The sequence below is a fragment of the Melopsittacus undulatus genome, chromosome 6 (genome assembly GCF_012275295.1).
Source record: "Melopsittacus undulatus isolate bMelUnd1 chromosome 6, bMelUnd1.mat.Z, whole genome shotgun sequence".
Lineage (NCBI taxonomy): Eukaryota > Metazoa > Chordata > Aves > Psittaciformes > Psittaculidae > Melopsittacus > Melopsittacus undulatus.
Genome location: NC_047532.1, coordinates 51,463,017 through 51,477,886, shown reverse-complemented (window position 1 = coordinate 51,477,886; position 14,870 = coordinate 51,463,017). Strand labels below are relative to the sequence as shown.

The following is a 14,870-nucleotide window of genomic DNA, read 5'->3' as shown; positions in this document are numbered from 1 at the left end:
AGAGTGGTTTCGAAGGTGATGTTATGCTATCAGGTGCTGTAGAGTGGCTGTGCATCCCCTGGGTGACTGCCAGCATCCAGGTAGCTCCTGCATGCCCTGGGAAGGGTGTTTTCACAGGGTACCTGCAAAAAAGGGAACTGATGCAGTTCAGAGAGGGAAGGAGAGCTGGGATGGGTGAGCAAAGACGACGTGAGCCACGAACATGGTGCAAAGCCCAAGGATCACTATCCTGTAGCATAAAACCAAGGACAAATTTCCTGGTGTTAACAAATGGTAAATCTTTAGGTAAAAAGGGTTTGCTACTTTCTGCAGCACATAAACACCTTGCCAAAGGCTACTAGGAGGCACTTGGCACAAGCTGTAGCCTGCAATATGCGTTTCTTGGGGTCTCGCATCACTCCAGCCCCAGCATTAGGATGAAGGCAGGAAAGCATAGGAGGCAGCTGGGGCTGGCAGGCAGCTTGCCTCCATTCCTCCTCTCTGTTCCCCTTCCCTTGTACCTGCAGCTTTGCTGCTGGTGCTGCCAGGGCACGGCACCAGAAGCACAGGCCTGTTTTCCAGCATCCTCAAAGGGTCAGGCAACCCTAGCTATGCCAGCTCAATTAGTTAGCACCAAGACCAAAGCTGAAAAGCCAAGCCACTGCCTTGAGAGCATGAAGGAGGGCGAGTGTGGGGGGTTTACATTCCAAAAAATTCAAGCTGGACAGAAAAATTCCAGCAAAATATTTTTCTAGTTGCAGCTTGCCCAGCTGTCAACACTAACCCTGCATGGAGTCTGCTCAGCCCTGGACTGGAAAGCAAATGGGGTCTGGTAATTCTTGGGTACCCCTCATATGGACATAGGAAATAAATAAGATGACAATGAAGCAACAAATGAAAGCTGGGGATGGCAGTCTGAACAGAACTGAAATCAGTGTTTGAAAATATCAAAACCCTGCGTGACTTGGACTGCTTTCCTCAGGTTGAAAGGTCATTCATTACCTCCATGGGTGCACAGCACCCACAACACTGCTCAGTGCTGAGCGTGGGGGAGAGTAGCCCTGGGTATCCCCTCTGGTGGGGTTGCTCAGTCACCTGCTGCTTGGATTCAGCATCCCTGTTCCAGGACAGAGTATGGGCATTGGGGTGGCATGGCAGCCATGCGGTACAATGTGGCAGTCCTGGCACTGCTTTTTGGGAGATGGAGGTCTGCCCTGTCCTTAGAAGCCTCCCAAGAACAGGAGCAGCATCACCTCCCCTGTGAACCCCACTGCTGCCCTTCCCCACCCTCAAAACTTCTGGGGAAACCTCTGCTACACCAAAGCCCAGGCCTCCTTCCTGCGAGGGAGAATGCTTTATTCTCCTCCTCTTCCCAGCAACTTTTGGGCTGTTTCAGGACTGGTTTGGTGCCTCCCCCCACGCCTCTTTCCTAGACTAAACAACTCCAACTTTGCCAGTGTTTCCTGGGCGCCTGCCGATCCCGCGGCCCCCTCGTCCCCCCGCACAGCCTCGGGGCTGTGTACGCGGGACGGCAGCTCTGAACCGCCGCTGGAACCCCAGGTGGGGCCGGCCGGGCGGCGGGGCCGGGCCGGGGGGGGCGGGACGGGGCGTCCCATTTCCTCCGGGCGTCAGGAGCCTCTGCCGAGGCGGGTGGGAGGATGAGCAGCGGCAAGGAGGTAGGTTGGCCGGGTGGCGGCACCGAGAGGACCCCGGGAGGGGGCTGCTGGGCACTGTTTTCCTTGGCTTTGGGGCTCCCAAACTCAGGGCTTTTCTCTAAGGCTGTATCATCTGCTTCCGTGCCCCCGCGGGCGGGCAGCGGTGCAGGCAGCTGCCTGCCCCGGCGGGGCTGGCGCTGGGGTTTGGGCAGGTGCTGGCAGAGCCGTGTGGCTCGAGTGGCACTTGAGAAGTGGCGGTAGAAAGCAACCTGTTCTCGGGGGATGTCTGTCAGATGAGGGCCTGCCCAGCACCAAGGGGTTCGGGTCTAACCACCAGAGGTAGGGCTGTGCAACAGCCTTTGCTGTTAGTTCTCCTTGGAGAGCCACATGGCTGGCCCAGGTGGGTTTGCATCCCCTCAGCCTCTCTAACTGCAGGTGCCTGGGAGCCACCCTAAGGAGGACCATGGGTGGGCTGGGTAGAAGCTTTCTGCCAGCCTGGGGAGGCAGCACTGCTTACGCTGTAGCTTAGGGGAGCCCGAGATGGCTCAGAGGAGCTCCCGGTGCTGTCACGAATGACAGTGGTACTTCTCTAAAATCAAAACTGGTCTTTTGGCCAGGAGTTGCACTGATTCCTCGGCCAGTGGCAGCCAGGCACATGCAGATGGCAGAGCAGGCTCTAGGCAGCAGCTTGCAAAACAGTTTCACTTTAACCCTCTTATCCAGCACTCATATCAGTAGATTTCCAAATTCCTCACTTGAGGGGAATGAAAACATCTACACACAGCTTCTGGATGGCACGTTTGGTGGCGGGGGGATAAGATGAAACTTTAGTTGGTTTCCTTTGTTGGGTGGTGGCTTTTGGTGGTGGTGGTTTTTTGTAGCGTTTGAGGAAGGTCTCCAGAGGCTTGCTGTGAGTTCTGGGAGACCGGCAGCAGAACTCTTATTATTCATGATTTCTGAAACAGTAACATGCAGTCCCAGCTGAGGAAACTGCGCACCCTCAGTGTCAGGTTTCATCCAGCTTTCCTTTAAGTCTGCAGGTGCAAATGGGAAAATAGATGTCACTCGTGTGTGTGAGTGTAGCTGTGTCTCTGCTAGTTGTACTGGAGAGCTCGCAGGCTCCAACAAAGAAGTTAGCCTCTCATAACCTGACCTGTAGCTATCACTGCCAGTGGAAAATGGATATAAAGCTGATATAAAGCCAGTAACTTAAAGTATTCAAGTTTAATACTGTGGCTCCTGCTTTGCACTATAGCATCAATTGTATGAAGTGAGGTCTCATCAGAAGTGGGGACTTACGCACATTAAGGAAGTGAGGGTGGCAGCAGGTCAGATGCTTTTGGGTCACCTCCCCAACTCCTGACTTGTAGCTGGACACCAAGAATGGGGGAGTTAAATAACCTAGAAATATTGGGGCCAAACCCCAGAAGTCATGAGCTGTAGGTTGGTTGGTCTCCAGAGCTGCCCTTGCGTTCAATATGGATGCAGGGAGATACTCCCTAGCGCAGCTCTGCTCCCCCCTGAGCGAGGGTGCATGTCAGCTCAAAGGAGCAGGTTGAGTTTTCTTAGGCTGGAGGGAATTTCACACAGATATAAGAGCCTGCTGAGTGTAAGCCTAAAGGACTTGCAAAATCGGGTCCTAAAACATTTTCAGTTCTCTCCCTCTGCCACAATGACCTTTGTGTAGCAGTTTCCAGCCCTTTGCTCCCTGTTTCAAGCAAACTGCAACTTTTCCACGAACTCTACCTTCATCATCAGCCACTGCGGTTGCTCTGCAGTGCACATCCTGCTCTGCAGGATGTGAGCAAGCCAGCATTGCCAAGGCAACCCCTCTGTTTTGTTTTCCCCATGCTCAGGCTGTCAGCTTTTTTTTACCCCTCCAGCTCAGCCAGGCAGGCCAGGCACACCAATGGTTTGTGGTGCCATCCCAAGTGGGCCCTCAAAAGGAGCTTGTTTTCCACCCACAGCTGCCCGTAACTGGAGGAGTGGCAGATGCTCCCCACCCTTGAAAACCGGCTCTTTCAGCACCAGCATGGATTAAAGAACCTTGTGTTGGATGCCCAAGTTCAATTAAAACTTACACAAGCTGCACAAACCCCAGCCATGCAGAGCTGCCATCAGACCAAGACATCTATCCCTGGCTGTAGGATATCCCAACCAAGTTACCATGTCAGCTTCACCCTGAGTTGCTGCCAGTACCAGCTACCCAAAACCAAAGAGCTCATTTAGTAGGCACTCAGCAGCCCTACCTGAGATGTTGCCCTAACTCCCAGTGCCTCCCTCACCCTGTTTCTTTCAAGGTCCCATACCTTGATCCAAAAAAAAAAAGCCAGCGGACCGCCTAGATGGAGCTCCATGTGCATTGGGCACACAGTTCATGCCCATAGTGGGCCACAGCATAGGTGCAGGTCTACCCATTTGTCCCCTCTCAAAGGGGAGGTGTTGCTGTCACACCAAATTCAGCAGCAGCACAGATTCTTTCCTAAATGCAGCTCTCACTGTGCATGTAGACTTTCAGCTAGTCATGGGTGGCCTTGGGTAACCCCTCTTCCCTTGAGATTGCTGGATCAAAAGGCACCAGTTTTTCTACTTCCCCTCCTCCATCCCCCTTTTTTTAATATTAAACTGAAAAACCCCTTTATTGAATACACAGACATCCCTTCATCTACAAAACAAAAGGCGATGCACGCACTGAAAAGAAAAGGCATTTGAAAACCAGCTGCATAGACATGCTGAAAGGTGGCCCTGGGATTTCAGTGCTGCTTGCTCAGGGTGGTGGCAGGTACCTCTGCCTTCCCCTTGCAAGGGATGCTCAGCCACATCCTGCTTCAGGCTTGCCCACAGCAGCCACAAGTCCCTGGCTGGGCACTTCAGGAACAAGCAGCAAGGGCCTCTGCGTTACATTCAGCTCCGGTTTAAAGTGGAAACATTTCAAAGGGCTCTGCTTTTTTTTCCTCTTCTCTGCAAACAATTAATTACAAGTTTAAGAGGAAGTTCCAGCCTCCTTCCCTGCCCAGAAGTTTAGAGGCAATAAATATAAAGCAGCTCAGTGCAGGAATAAAATTGTACATCCTGTTTTGTCTGAAATTAAGGTGGTTGTTGTCTCAGGCTTGGTTTTTTTTACTTCTTTTTTGGAGTGAAGTGTACCATATGCATCCAGTATTCTTGCCTGGATAATGAGCTGTCAGGATATTTATGGATAAATGGCAAACCTGTATCACATAGATGATTCAGGCTGAGAAAAAGGAGCTCTATTTATTCATGTTGCAGTTTAACCTTTACTTACAGCTACCCCAAAGAAAAGGCCTTGGTGACGATGAAGTTTCGGACAGGGAGCAGTTTTAAGAAGCTGCTTGGGCTTCTTCCTCCCCTTGCCCTTTGCTAGTAATGCCTGTGGGCAGCAGATGGCTGAGACCAGCACCCAGAGAGCCCTTGCTTGTTTTCCCTGTGAGCAAAAGCAGATCTGTGATGCTCACTGATGGCTCTAGGCAGGGACTAGGAAGAGAATGAATGGGATTTTAGTCACCAAGCCCTCAGTGGCAGCCTGTGATGTCTCAGATGGAGACAGTGGCAGCATCTTCTTCCAGGTAGGGAAATGAGGCAATGCAGGGAGAGGCTGGTTTCCTGAGGCTGGAAAGCTGCTCAACAGCAGTGGTGGGGTGGAAGAGGCTCTTCTGTCTGTTGGAGCACCATCCCTACCTCTGGGGTGCAGGCTGGGCCTCTCCACCATCCTGCTTGTCTACCTCCAAAAAAAAACCCCATCATATAAGTATGTATATCTATATATGTATATATATTTAACTCCCTTTCTAGCAAGCAGAGACTGGAAGAGGCAGCAGGCTGGACAAAAATCTAGCCATAAAACACTGGCTAAATGTAGCTAAAGCCCAAACCACCTACCAGAGCACTATCTTTCATTTAGTAAATCTCGAGAGTTTTTCAGAAGGGCTTCCACACAAATTAATACACCCATTTTCATCACATTTCCCATGTGCATGTTCAAAAGAGAAACCACCAGCTAATTAACACCAGTTCAGCTACGCTTTCGTGCAGTTCAAAACAATAAATACACAACAGTCAGGCTGTTTCTGTGGGGGTCAGAGAGCTTAAACCCTTTCTTTTTAATAGGATCTGAGTGCTTGTGAAGTCCCCTTCCCATTCCTCCTGAGAGGTGCTTTGGCTCTGTAAGTGCTGCCAGAGGGAGAGCTAAGGAATTGGTGGTCATGGGGGACAAGTGGTGCAAGCCTTCCAGGACACCTTTGGAGTTCAGGCTCTACCCCTTAGATTTTTATTACATGGAAGTGGTGGCTTTTCTTATACAATGCCCCCGTTTCCCCTCCTGTGCACATGGGGATTTCATCATTCCTTCAAGAGACTGTGGGGCTTGAATCCTGAAGGCTGGCAGACACTGCTGCACTGAGCAAGAGTGAATAATGTTAGAGCCTGATACTGCCCCTGCCATATCTTCATCTGTACAACACATAGTTTAGTGACCCCTATGTTGAACCAGAACTGTAAACTCATGGCACGAAGTCCCCTGCCCTGCTCCAAACCCCTGGGAGCTTCCCTTCACCCCAGGAGAGGAAGAAAGCCATGAGCAGCAGCAGCAGCTCCCTGCCCCTGGAGGAGGGCTTTGCTGGGAGCCCTGCCATTCAGCAGCACCTCTCCCTCCCTGAGGGAAGAGGAAAAACCTTACGTCAGGCTGCAGAAATGCTCCTTAGCCCTACCCAAACCCTTGGAGCAATTCCCAGGTGAGGCACTGCAGAGGCAGCTCCTCCATCCTAAGCCAACCCTCGTCATCCCCCAGCGTCGCAGTTGATGCAAGGCTGCTGGCCAGGGTTCACCCAGCTGACCACCACCTGGAGTCCCACTGACCATAGTCCCCATCAAAAACCCAGGTGGTTTAACCGCAGCCCTCATCCAAACCTGCTGGCAGTGCCCAGGGTGCTGGGGTGGCAGGACCAGCCCTCAGCATGGTGCCTCTGCACTGCCTGAGCACAGGGTAGTACCCTGCCTGCATCAGCTCAGCTGCCTATCCCAGACCATGGACTATGAGATACGGTCTCTCCAAACCAGACACCCCATCCCAGGGTGGATCAGGGGTAAGCAGAGACTCATGATGTGTTGAGTCACAGCTCCAACAGCAGCAATGCCACTCGCTGCAGCATTCCTTTGTCTGGACCAGGCATGTCCCTTTCTAGACAGGAAAGCTCATCCTGCAGACAGTATTTCATTTGCTAAGAAATAAGCCCCACAAAAGGCTAAGAGCTCCATGTTTTGGCTGCCAAGCAAGGGTTGAGATGTATGTCTGGTAGGGGGGAGGGGGGCGAGATAGGATTTGTGCTTGGCAAGCTACTAAGGCAAGTAGAGATGTCCAAAGCCCTCCTCACCCATCCCCACCACAGAGAATGAATCCCTGGAGAGGCTGGGAGGCAGTGTTTCTCATATGGGGACACACAAATGGATGTGCCCAGCAGCATGGCCCAGCCCTTGTAACCCCAGACCCCTCCAAGGCAGCAGACCTCTGATCCTGCCCAGGGCTTTGACTGTGCTGGCAGCTCCATGGAGAGAATTGCTGAGGGACCAGGTACCCGATCCATGTAATTTCCTGTCTCTGCAGGCACCATCCAAGGGAGCTTGTGGAGCCCACTAGCTGATTACAGGAGCTGAACATATCCCAGGGGACTTTCAAGCAGAGGGAACAGCACAGGCAGCCTGCTCAGGAGCCAACATGGAGCAGAAGATCAGCTCCTTCTTTAATTCCATCTTGGAGCTCATCCGCACCAAGCATGAGGAAGGGATCTTCAACACTGTCTGCCTGGCTGTGCTGTTGGGTCTGCCATTTGTCGTCCTCATTGCATTCATTTTCATCTGCTGCCACTACTGCTTCTGTAACAGGCGGAGAAAAAGCAGGAAGAAAGGTGGCCCCAGCAGCAATGGGCAGCTGCGTGCTGAGAGGAACAAGAAGAAAAAGAAAAAGAAGAGGGATGAAGAGGACCTGTGGATCTCAGCTCAGCCCAAGCTGCTCTTGCTGGACAAGAGACCCTCCTTGCCCATCTAGTGGACAGGAGGGCATAGAAGCCCTCTCCTTTGAGATGCCACCAGTCCTTTCAGCTCTGCACTGCAAGGGGTGAGGAGATGCCAAAGCTGCTGCCACTTCATGTTGACTTTCAAAGGAGGCTGAGCTCAGCAGCCAGCCAGCATGTTTAAGAGCCAGCAGAGAGCAGGCACAGGTATATGCAAGCCCTTTCTCCCCCACCATGACAGTGTGCCTGAGAGCAGATCCCCCTGCAAACAACAGGCATGCATATAAACATGTGCTCTGCTGAGCACCTGATGGTGACCTGCCACCAAGCTATGTACATCCCACCATGAGCACAGCACACATGCACTGGGCTGGCATGCAGTGAGCTGGGTGTGAGGCTCTCTCTGCACTTATATGCAAGCACATGAACTGTGGCACTGACAAGGGTGCATAAGACTGCATGCACAAAAAGACCAAGCTGCCTGCACGCTCCCCCTGCACAAATATAGACAGCCACACAGGAAGCAAGCACAGGCATGGCACATTTGCTTGCACTGCCACAGGACGGCACAACTTGACTGTCTAGACTTCATCCAAACCCAGTGTACACTGGAGACGCAAAGAAAACTAAGTGCAGAGTTACCCTAGGCTCAAAGATGTGCCATCGCCCTGGCCACCAAACCAAAGGCAGCTGTGAGCATCTGAAGCCAGATGCCTTCAGCCCAGCCTTAGAGACCTCAAGGCACCATCTTAATGCAGCAAAGCAGAAGGACACATTGCTACCTAAGCTAGAGGCAGGAAGGAGAGAGGAGGCTTCAAGACTGACCTTTTCGCACCAGCACTTAAAAACAGAACTAAAAAAATCCTCCTTGAAAGACTGTTTTATATAGACTTGCCTTTAAAGAGCCCACCATGCTACTGCAAGATGGAAACACAAGCTGAGGCTGTGTAAAGACTTAGCTATGGGCATTAGAGTTATTTATTGAATGACTACTAAAGAAGAGCAGGACCAAAGGCCCCTGTGTTATGAGGCTAGGCACACCAAAGTGGTATTGAAGCAGCAGACATGCTTTCCCGGCACAGTTGGCTGTCCCCTCTCTCTGCAGCCTTTGTGCCACACATTAGACATGCAGAGGGCTTCGGTACAGCTGTCAAGCCAGCCGGCTCTGGGATTTGCTGTAGAAGTAGAGAAGAATAAAGTTCATGTCCACAGTCATTCCTTATCTAGAAATGCATTGTACAGCCCTCTCCATCTTTATCTCCCTTGGACACATGATGGCTTGGCTGGGCACAGTAGCTAATGACCACATGCGGCTCTCACCCCTACTTTGGTTTTCACCCTCTGCTCCCCCTGAGCCTGAGTGCGGAGCCTCCTGCTGAGGAGTTTGGGATCTCCTCTGCTCCCTGATCCACCAGGCTTTGTCTCCCTGAACTTGCTTTACCAGGAAGAGATACCTGCATGTGACAAGAAGCCCCATCACATCTGGCTTTTGCCCTGCATCTGTACACTGGATATTTTTCTCCCATTTTCTTCCAGCTCTTAAGCTGCTGGAGCAGACCAGAGCTAACACCCAGAACCAGACATCTAGGGGCCAAGCAGCCAAACCAAAGTAGGCAAGGCTGGATGGAGCTGCCAGACACAGCCACTTCCAGCCCAGGCAAGGGCAATGCCACCTTCCCCCAGCTCCCAGGGCCCACCCTGACAGGGAGCAGAGTCTCCAGTTCGAAGCATCTGCTTGTGCCACCCAGTCCCAGCACAGCCTGTTTTGTCTGATGTGGACAGGGTGGTGATGCTAACAACACGTCATGGGGTTTGGCTGTGTGTGGCTGTGCTAGGAACAGCTGGGAGGCCAGGCTTCTCCTTGCATAGCTGTTGAAATTGACCCCATATGTGCCTTCTTTTCTAGCTTGCTATGTTACCATCAAAATAAGCATCTTCCTTCTCCTCCAAAACAGGAAGTAGCATATAACGCTATAAAAAATAGGATTTGCCACACCTAAGCCTAGAGAGAAACAGGCAGGAGTAGCTCTGGTCTCTGTCTCAAACCATCAGTCCAGTCAGGACCCTGGGGAACCAGCACTGCACTTCTATTACCCTTTCCCTCCTTTTCCCCATTCAAGCACTTTTGCCAGTCCTCCTGCCTCTGTTCTCACCAGGTGGGCAAAGCAGCCTTCTTCCAGGGGCAGGAAAGCTGCACATGCAGGTGCTCCTGTCGCAATCCAGAGACACCAGCAGCCCCGGAGCAAAGGGAAACACCATGGGAGGCCAGAAGCTTACTCAAACAAGCAGGGGCACAAAGGTAGCAAGTGCTGGCAGAGCATTGCCTACCTGGTGTAGAGCTGCTGGGCTTTGCACAGCTCCCTGCCAGAAGGTCCTTCTCTGGAAGTGACAGTGAGCAATATTTCAGGTGAGGGCAGCCAGTTTCTACAAGAACCAGAGAGCTATCAAGGAAAGTGTTTGATCACACACACAACATACCTGATCCAGGTTTTGGGAAGTTCAGAGCCAGGTCTAAATGTCAAGATCTCTCCAAAATCATCATTCAGACTGAGCAGGAAGGGATCAGGATACAGCCCTGCCCTCATCCACCAGACCAGTGGATGGTCCCAGCCTCTGCACTCCATAAAGCACGGGGGCTGACTTGCTTGGGGGCTGCTGTTTTACCCAAACCATGCACTGAATCAGCTGCCTCTCGAGGCAAAAGCAAAAGAGCAACAACAGCCTGAGGTGTACTGCAACCCATCACCCATCAGCAGGGCAGCAGCAACCCCACAGCACAACTAACACAGCAGAAGGAGATGCATGGTACAGAAACTCCACTGCATGGGTCCCCACTCTCCAGCCATCTCTACACTGCCCCCCATAACTGCATTTCAGTATCAACCTTCTATTTTCCTAAACAGTCCATACAACAGAGAGGAAAACAAAAAATTTTTCTGCAGTTATTTTTTTAAACCAAAAATAAATGACTCTTGAACTGCAAACAAATGCCTTGTCTCTAGCTCTCAGTTGTGTTTATTTTCCTGGGGAAATCTTTTTTGTATAGTATCCTGGCCCTAGATGAAACACTGGGAGGGCTCAGCGGGCAGCTGTACAGTCTCTGCCTGCAGCCAGCTGTGCAGCTCAGAGATGTTTTCTTAAAGAAACAGCTTAATCAATGTTAATGGCCTTGCCTTGTTAGTGAACACAGCCAAGCCGCTCTACTCAAGGGCAAAAGGTAGTGGGAAGTACTTGTGCACTGCAGGAGGTGGGCTACAGAGGTTTTTTTCCTTGGAGAGAATCAGCAGCATAAACCCCAGGCAGTTTTGATCAGATAAGTATTTCATAGCATCACTGTCATCTGCACTAGGCAAGTCACAGGACCAGGCACACACCACTGCTGGGTAGAGCCTTTTCACATTTCTCAGCTGGATGATATACCAAGATGCATTGTTGCCCACAGACCTAAGGCCCTGGAAGGGGCTGGTAGTTTATGCACAAGACTGCAGCAACAAGCAGCTAGAAATGTTACAGACACGCTTGGCGGGGGTGGGTAGAAATAATCAGTGCACAGCTTGCTTCTCTCAGGATGGCAGCCTTGCACACCATATTCAGGGCCAGGTGCTCTTGGGTAGTGTGAGCTGCAGGGGAAAGGGGAGTAGAAACAGGCAAGGATGAAGCTGAGCATCTTGGAGCAGTCCAGAGATGAATGAGATGCAAAAATTGCCCACACAATCCCATCAAACCCCACTTAGATGGGAGAATCGAATCTTCACTATTACACTATTCAGGCAACAAGGCACTGTGTCTTGGGCAGCAAACAGAAGTAACACCGGTGCTTTCCAAGCAACTGACCAGTAAAATAAGACACATCTCTCCAAATCACACCATTCAGAGTGCAGAAGGGGGCACGCCTTCTCCCTGCTCCTGGATAAACGCAGGGACTGTGGGGAGGTGGGTGAAGAATTTGCCACCTCTCTCCCCATAGCAGCATTGACTGTATTGCACCCAGATGTTTCACAATGGATGTACCCTGGCTGGTGGGACCCAGCAACAGGAGAGGCCCCATCGACATTGATGTCAAGAAAGAAAGGATCCTTCTGGTATTCACATTCTGCCTCTAGGGTTGTTGCAAACCAAGTGTATAAATTTTAAATGATCTTAGGGCAAGGAAAAGTTTCAAGAACCTGACTGTCCTAAGGCATCACTGTTACAGGATTGGGTATTGCAGCAAAACAAGGATAAAAGAGAATGTGAATTTTTTTTACAGGACTATCCCAACCAGGCTGAGCCTTGAAACCAGAACAGCCAGTTTCTTAAGGCAAACAAACTGCATTACCTGAGCAGTCCCAGCTTCCAAACCTATAGGACAGGCCCTGGTTAACCCCAGAAAGGTCTTTCTACAGAGAACAGCTGGTTACAGGAAGGTTTCTCCTGCACTAGCATGAAGAAATCATGCCATCCTGTGGCTGTTCGAAATACTGACTTCTCACAGTGGTCTTCCAGCAACCGCGAGTTTGACTGCCCTGCCTGGTGTAGGAGGGACCCACAATTAGGACAGACAAGTAAACCCTTCTAGAAACTGCAAACAAGGTGTCTCGTTTACCTTAATCACTGAAATACAAAGCTGGTGCCACTTAAGAGAATATTCCCTTCTCCTAGTTAAGATTCAGCTTCAGACAGGGATTGTGTTTTGCCATAGCAAAAGAAATTGCTTCTGGTAACAGTCATGACTGCTGTTTTTCAGAGCATACACTTTTAGAGTGGCTGTGAGTAAGGCTGGTTCTCTGGCCCGCCTTGGTCAGCTTCCTGATGTCTACACTGTGCCCTTTAACTGAACAACAGAGCAAAACCTGTCCTCACCTCCAGACAAGCAGGCAACAGGGAGAAATCACTTCACTGCAGTAAAGAGCCCTTATAATTTTCCTGTGTCCTTCTCTCATGCTCTTAGCACAGAACCTGCAAAACACTTCAAGTGCACTTTTCCTTTCCTCTCCTCTATTAGTCTCCTCCTTCCCCCAGCTCAGGGCTTGGATAGCCTAACACAGCTCAGATGGGTCTCTGCTTCTCCACCCACACCAGAGCCACAGCCCTGAAAATACGATGAAGAATTTAGTACTCACCTTTGAGAGACAGCTCTCGAGCTAGCTCTGCTCAGCCATGTCCTAGCAACTACAGAGGAGTTGATTGCTTGGCAGTATTAAGTCGCAAAGAGACCACACAGTCCCCATCCCTGGTTTGGAACAGAACTCCAAAGAACTGTCACAGCTCCAGTCTGGGTCTGAGTGTTGCTCCATCTCCACAATGGAGGCTTAGTTTAAATGGGCAGAAGAATAATTCTGCCACCCAACACAAAGACAGAAATATTTTAAGAGCTCCTTTATTTGCAGTTTTATTAATTCCCCAAAGTCTGGGAAGGATTCTTTAAAATGTATTACTCAGCACGAGGATAGAAAAGGCCATTAAGACATAAGACAATCATGTTCCAATCTGCTTAGATAAGGAAGCCGTTGAGCAAGCATCACTTTGTGAGCTCATACTTGTTCCCTGGCTGCAGCTGGTGGTCCAGAATTTTAATATGTGCTCACAGAAAGGAAATAAAACTCACCTTTTATGGCTGTGAGATAAAAAAGGAGCCAAATGTGAAGCCATGCACTGGGGCCCAAGGGAGAACATGCAGGACCAGTTTAACTCAAGAGATGCTCGATTCAGAGGGAGATGACAGGCATTATCATTTCAGCATCACTAGCTACCATGCTGTTAACGAAAAAGAAGACAGCAGATAGGACAGTGACACAGAGAATTTTGTTCATGGCCTGCAAGTGGCCTCTTGGGAAAACAGTATGCAGAGGCAGATTTGGGATGGAGAGCAGAGCTTGGAGGAGTATAGCTCTTACATTCAACCTGTTGGGAGCCTTATCCAGGAGTGTGAGTATTAATTTACTGCATGTCTCCCTAGGCTTTTCCTTGGGCTGGGGGACAAGAAATGACAAGCAAAACAGAGAGCAGGATTTTAACCTGGAGAGGTGTAATATTGGATTCTGAGAAACTCAGATTACAGATCTCACCTGGATTAATGAGCTTTGCCAGCAGAGTAGCATTTCCCAAAACCCAGGTCTGACTGCAAGAAGAGTAGAAAATGTACTCCAGATGATGAGAGGAAAGGAAAAGAAGACCACAGGCTAACACAGAGAGAAAGGATAGTCTCAGGAAAGTTCTCTCTGATGTAAATTAGGGGGGATATTATTTTTTGGTGGGTTCAAATTGAATTTTTTGACACTTGAAGTGGATAGCACCAGAAAAGGACAGAATTAAGAGAACCTAGCAGCCTTGGGTTTTGAAAAAAACCATCATGTATTAAAGCTTGTTTTATGTAAAGTTCACAGTTGTTGCATATGTTGGATCAAGTTGGTCCTTGTCATGTATGTTAAGCCAAACAGGGGAGCTACAAGTCCCCTCTAAGTCTATGACATATCAGCCATCAGGAGCTCCAAAGGCTGGAAGCATGTTGAGATGCAGAACCAGAGGTCTCTGTGTGCATGCTGGTCAGTGATTGTCTCCAATGCATTGGAGAAAGCTATCCAAATCTAACTTTTTGTTAAGAAATACTGTATCTTTAGGTACTGTCCTGCACCGAGTTCAGTTTAAGCCCTGATCTTCTTCCTCTTCCCTAATAGAAACCTCTTCTTCCTCCCCAGGACTGGCTCATTACTGGAAGACTGAGGACGGATCTTCATCTCAGTGAAAGGAATGGAGAATTCATGGCCTTTCCATGGCTCCCAATTCACACCCTAGGAAAAGACCAAGAAATTTCTTTTACTAAAGCACCTAGACCACAAGTTAGGAGTCTAACACTGCCCCCTTACCTAAGTAAGTTTGCTTACGGATCATTTTCTTTTCAAATGAAATGAGGTAAGATAGCCCAGCAATTTCTCCTGCTCCAAGGGAGACATCACCCCATATGTTTTCTCAAGGCTAGAGAGAAGACCTAACAGAGCTCTGCCACTCACCTCACTGTGTTTGCTCTCCCCATATTTCTCATTGAGGTTGGCCAAGTGGCAGTTCTTGTACCACCATGCACCATGGTGTGTCAGAGCACAGTTGCCGAGGGCCACATCATTGTCTCTGTCCCATGTTGTGAACTTCCAGCCATTGTGGTAGGTCATTGCATCCCCTAAGAGAAGAGATGAAAGACATGATAGTGAGATAATACAGTTGCTCAGCCTCATGG

At 50.0% G+C, this 14,870-nt stretch overlaps 2 protein-coding genes across 2 annotated transcripts in view; one reads left to right on the top strand and one right to left on the bottom strand.

The window, feature by feature from the left end:
- Positions 1 to 1,593: 1,593 nt before the first annotated feature.
- Positions 1,594 to 10,648, top strand: KIAA0040 (KIAA0040 ortholog). The gene is made up of 2 exons (XM_031050180.2): positions 1,594 to 1,655; positions 7,255 to 10,648. Exon 2 carries the CDS (start codon positions 7,366 to 7,368, stop codon positions 7,693 to 7,695), a length of 330 nt encoding a protein of 109 aa, XP_030906040.1. The 5' UTR covers positions 1,594 to 1,655; positions 7,255 to 7,365; the 3' UTR covers positions 7,696 to 10,648.
- A 3,635-nt stretch (positions 10,649 to 14,283) lies between these two features.
- TNN (tenascin N) overlaps positions 14,284 to 14,870 on the bottom strand; it is a 34,119-nt gene continuing 33,532 nt past the window's right edge. The window contains 2 exon segments of the mRNA XM_005150191.3: positions 14,284 to 14,430; positions 14,650 to 14,813. Of these exon segments, the coding sequence (XP_005150248.2) occupies positions 14,284 to 14,430; positions 14,650 to 14,813 (311 nt within the window).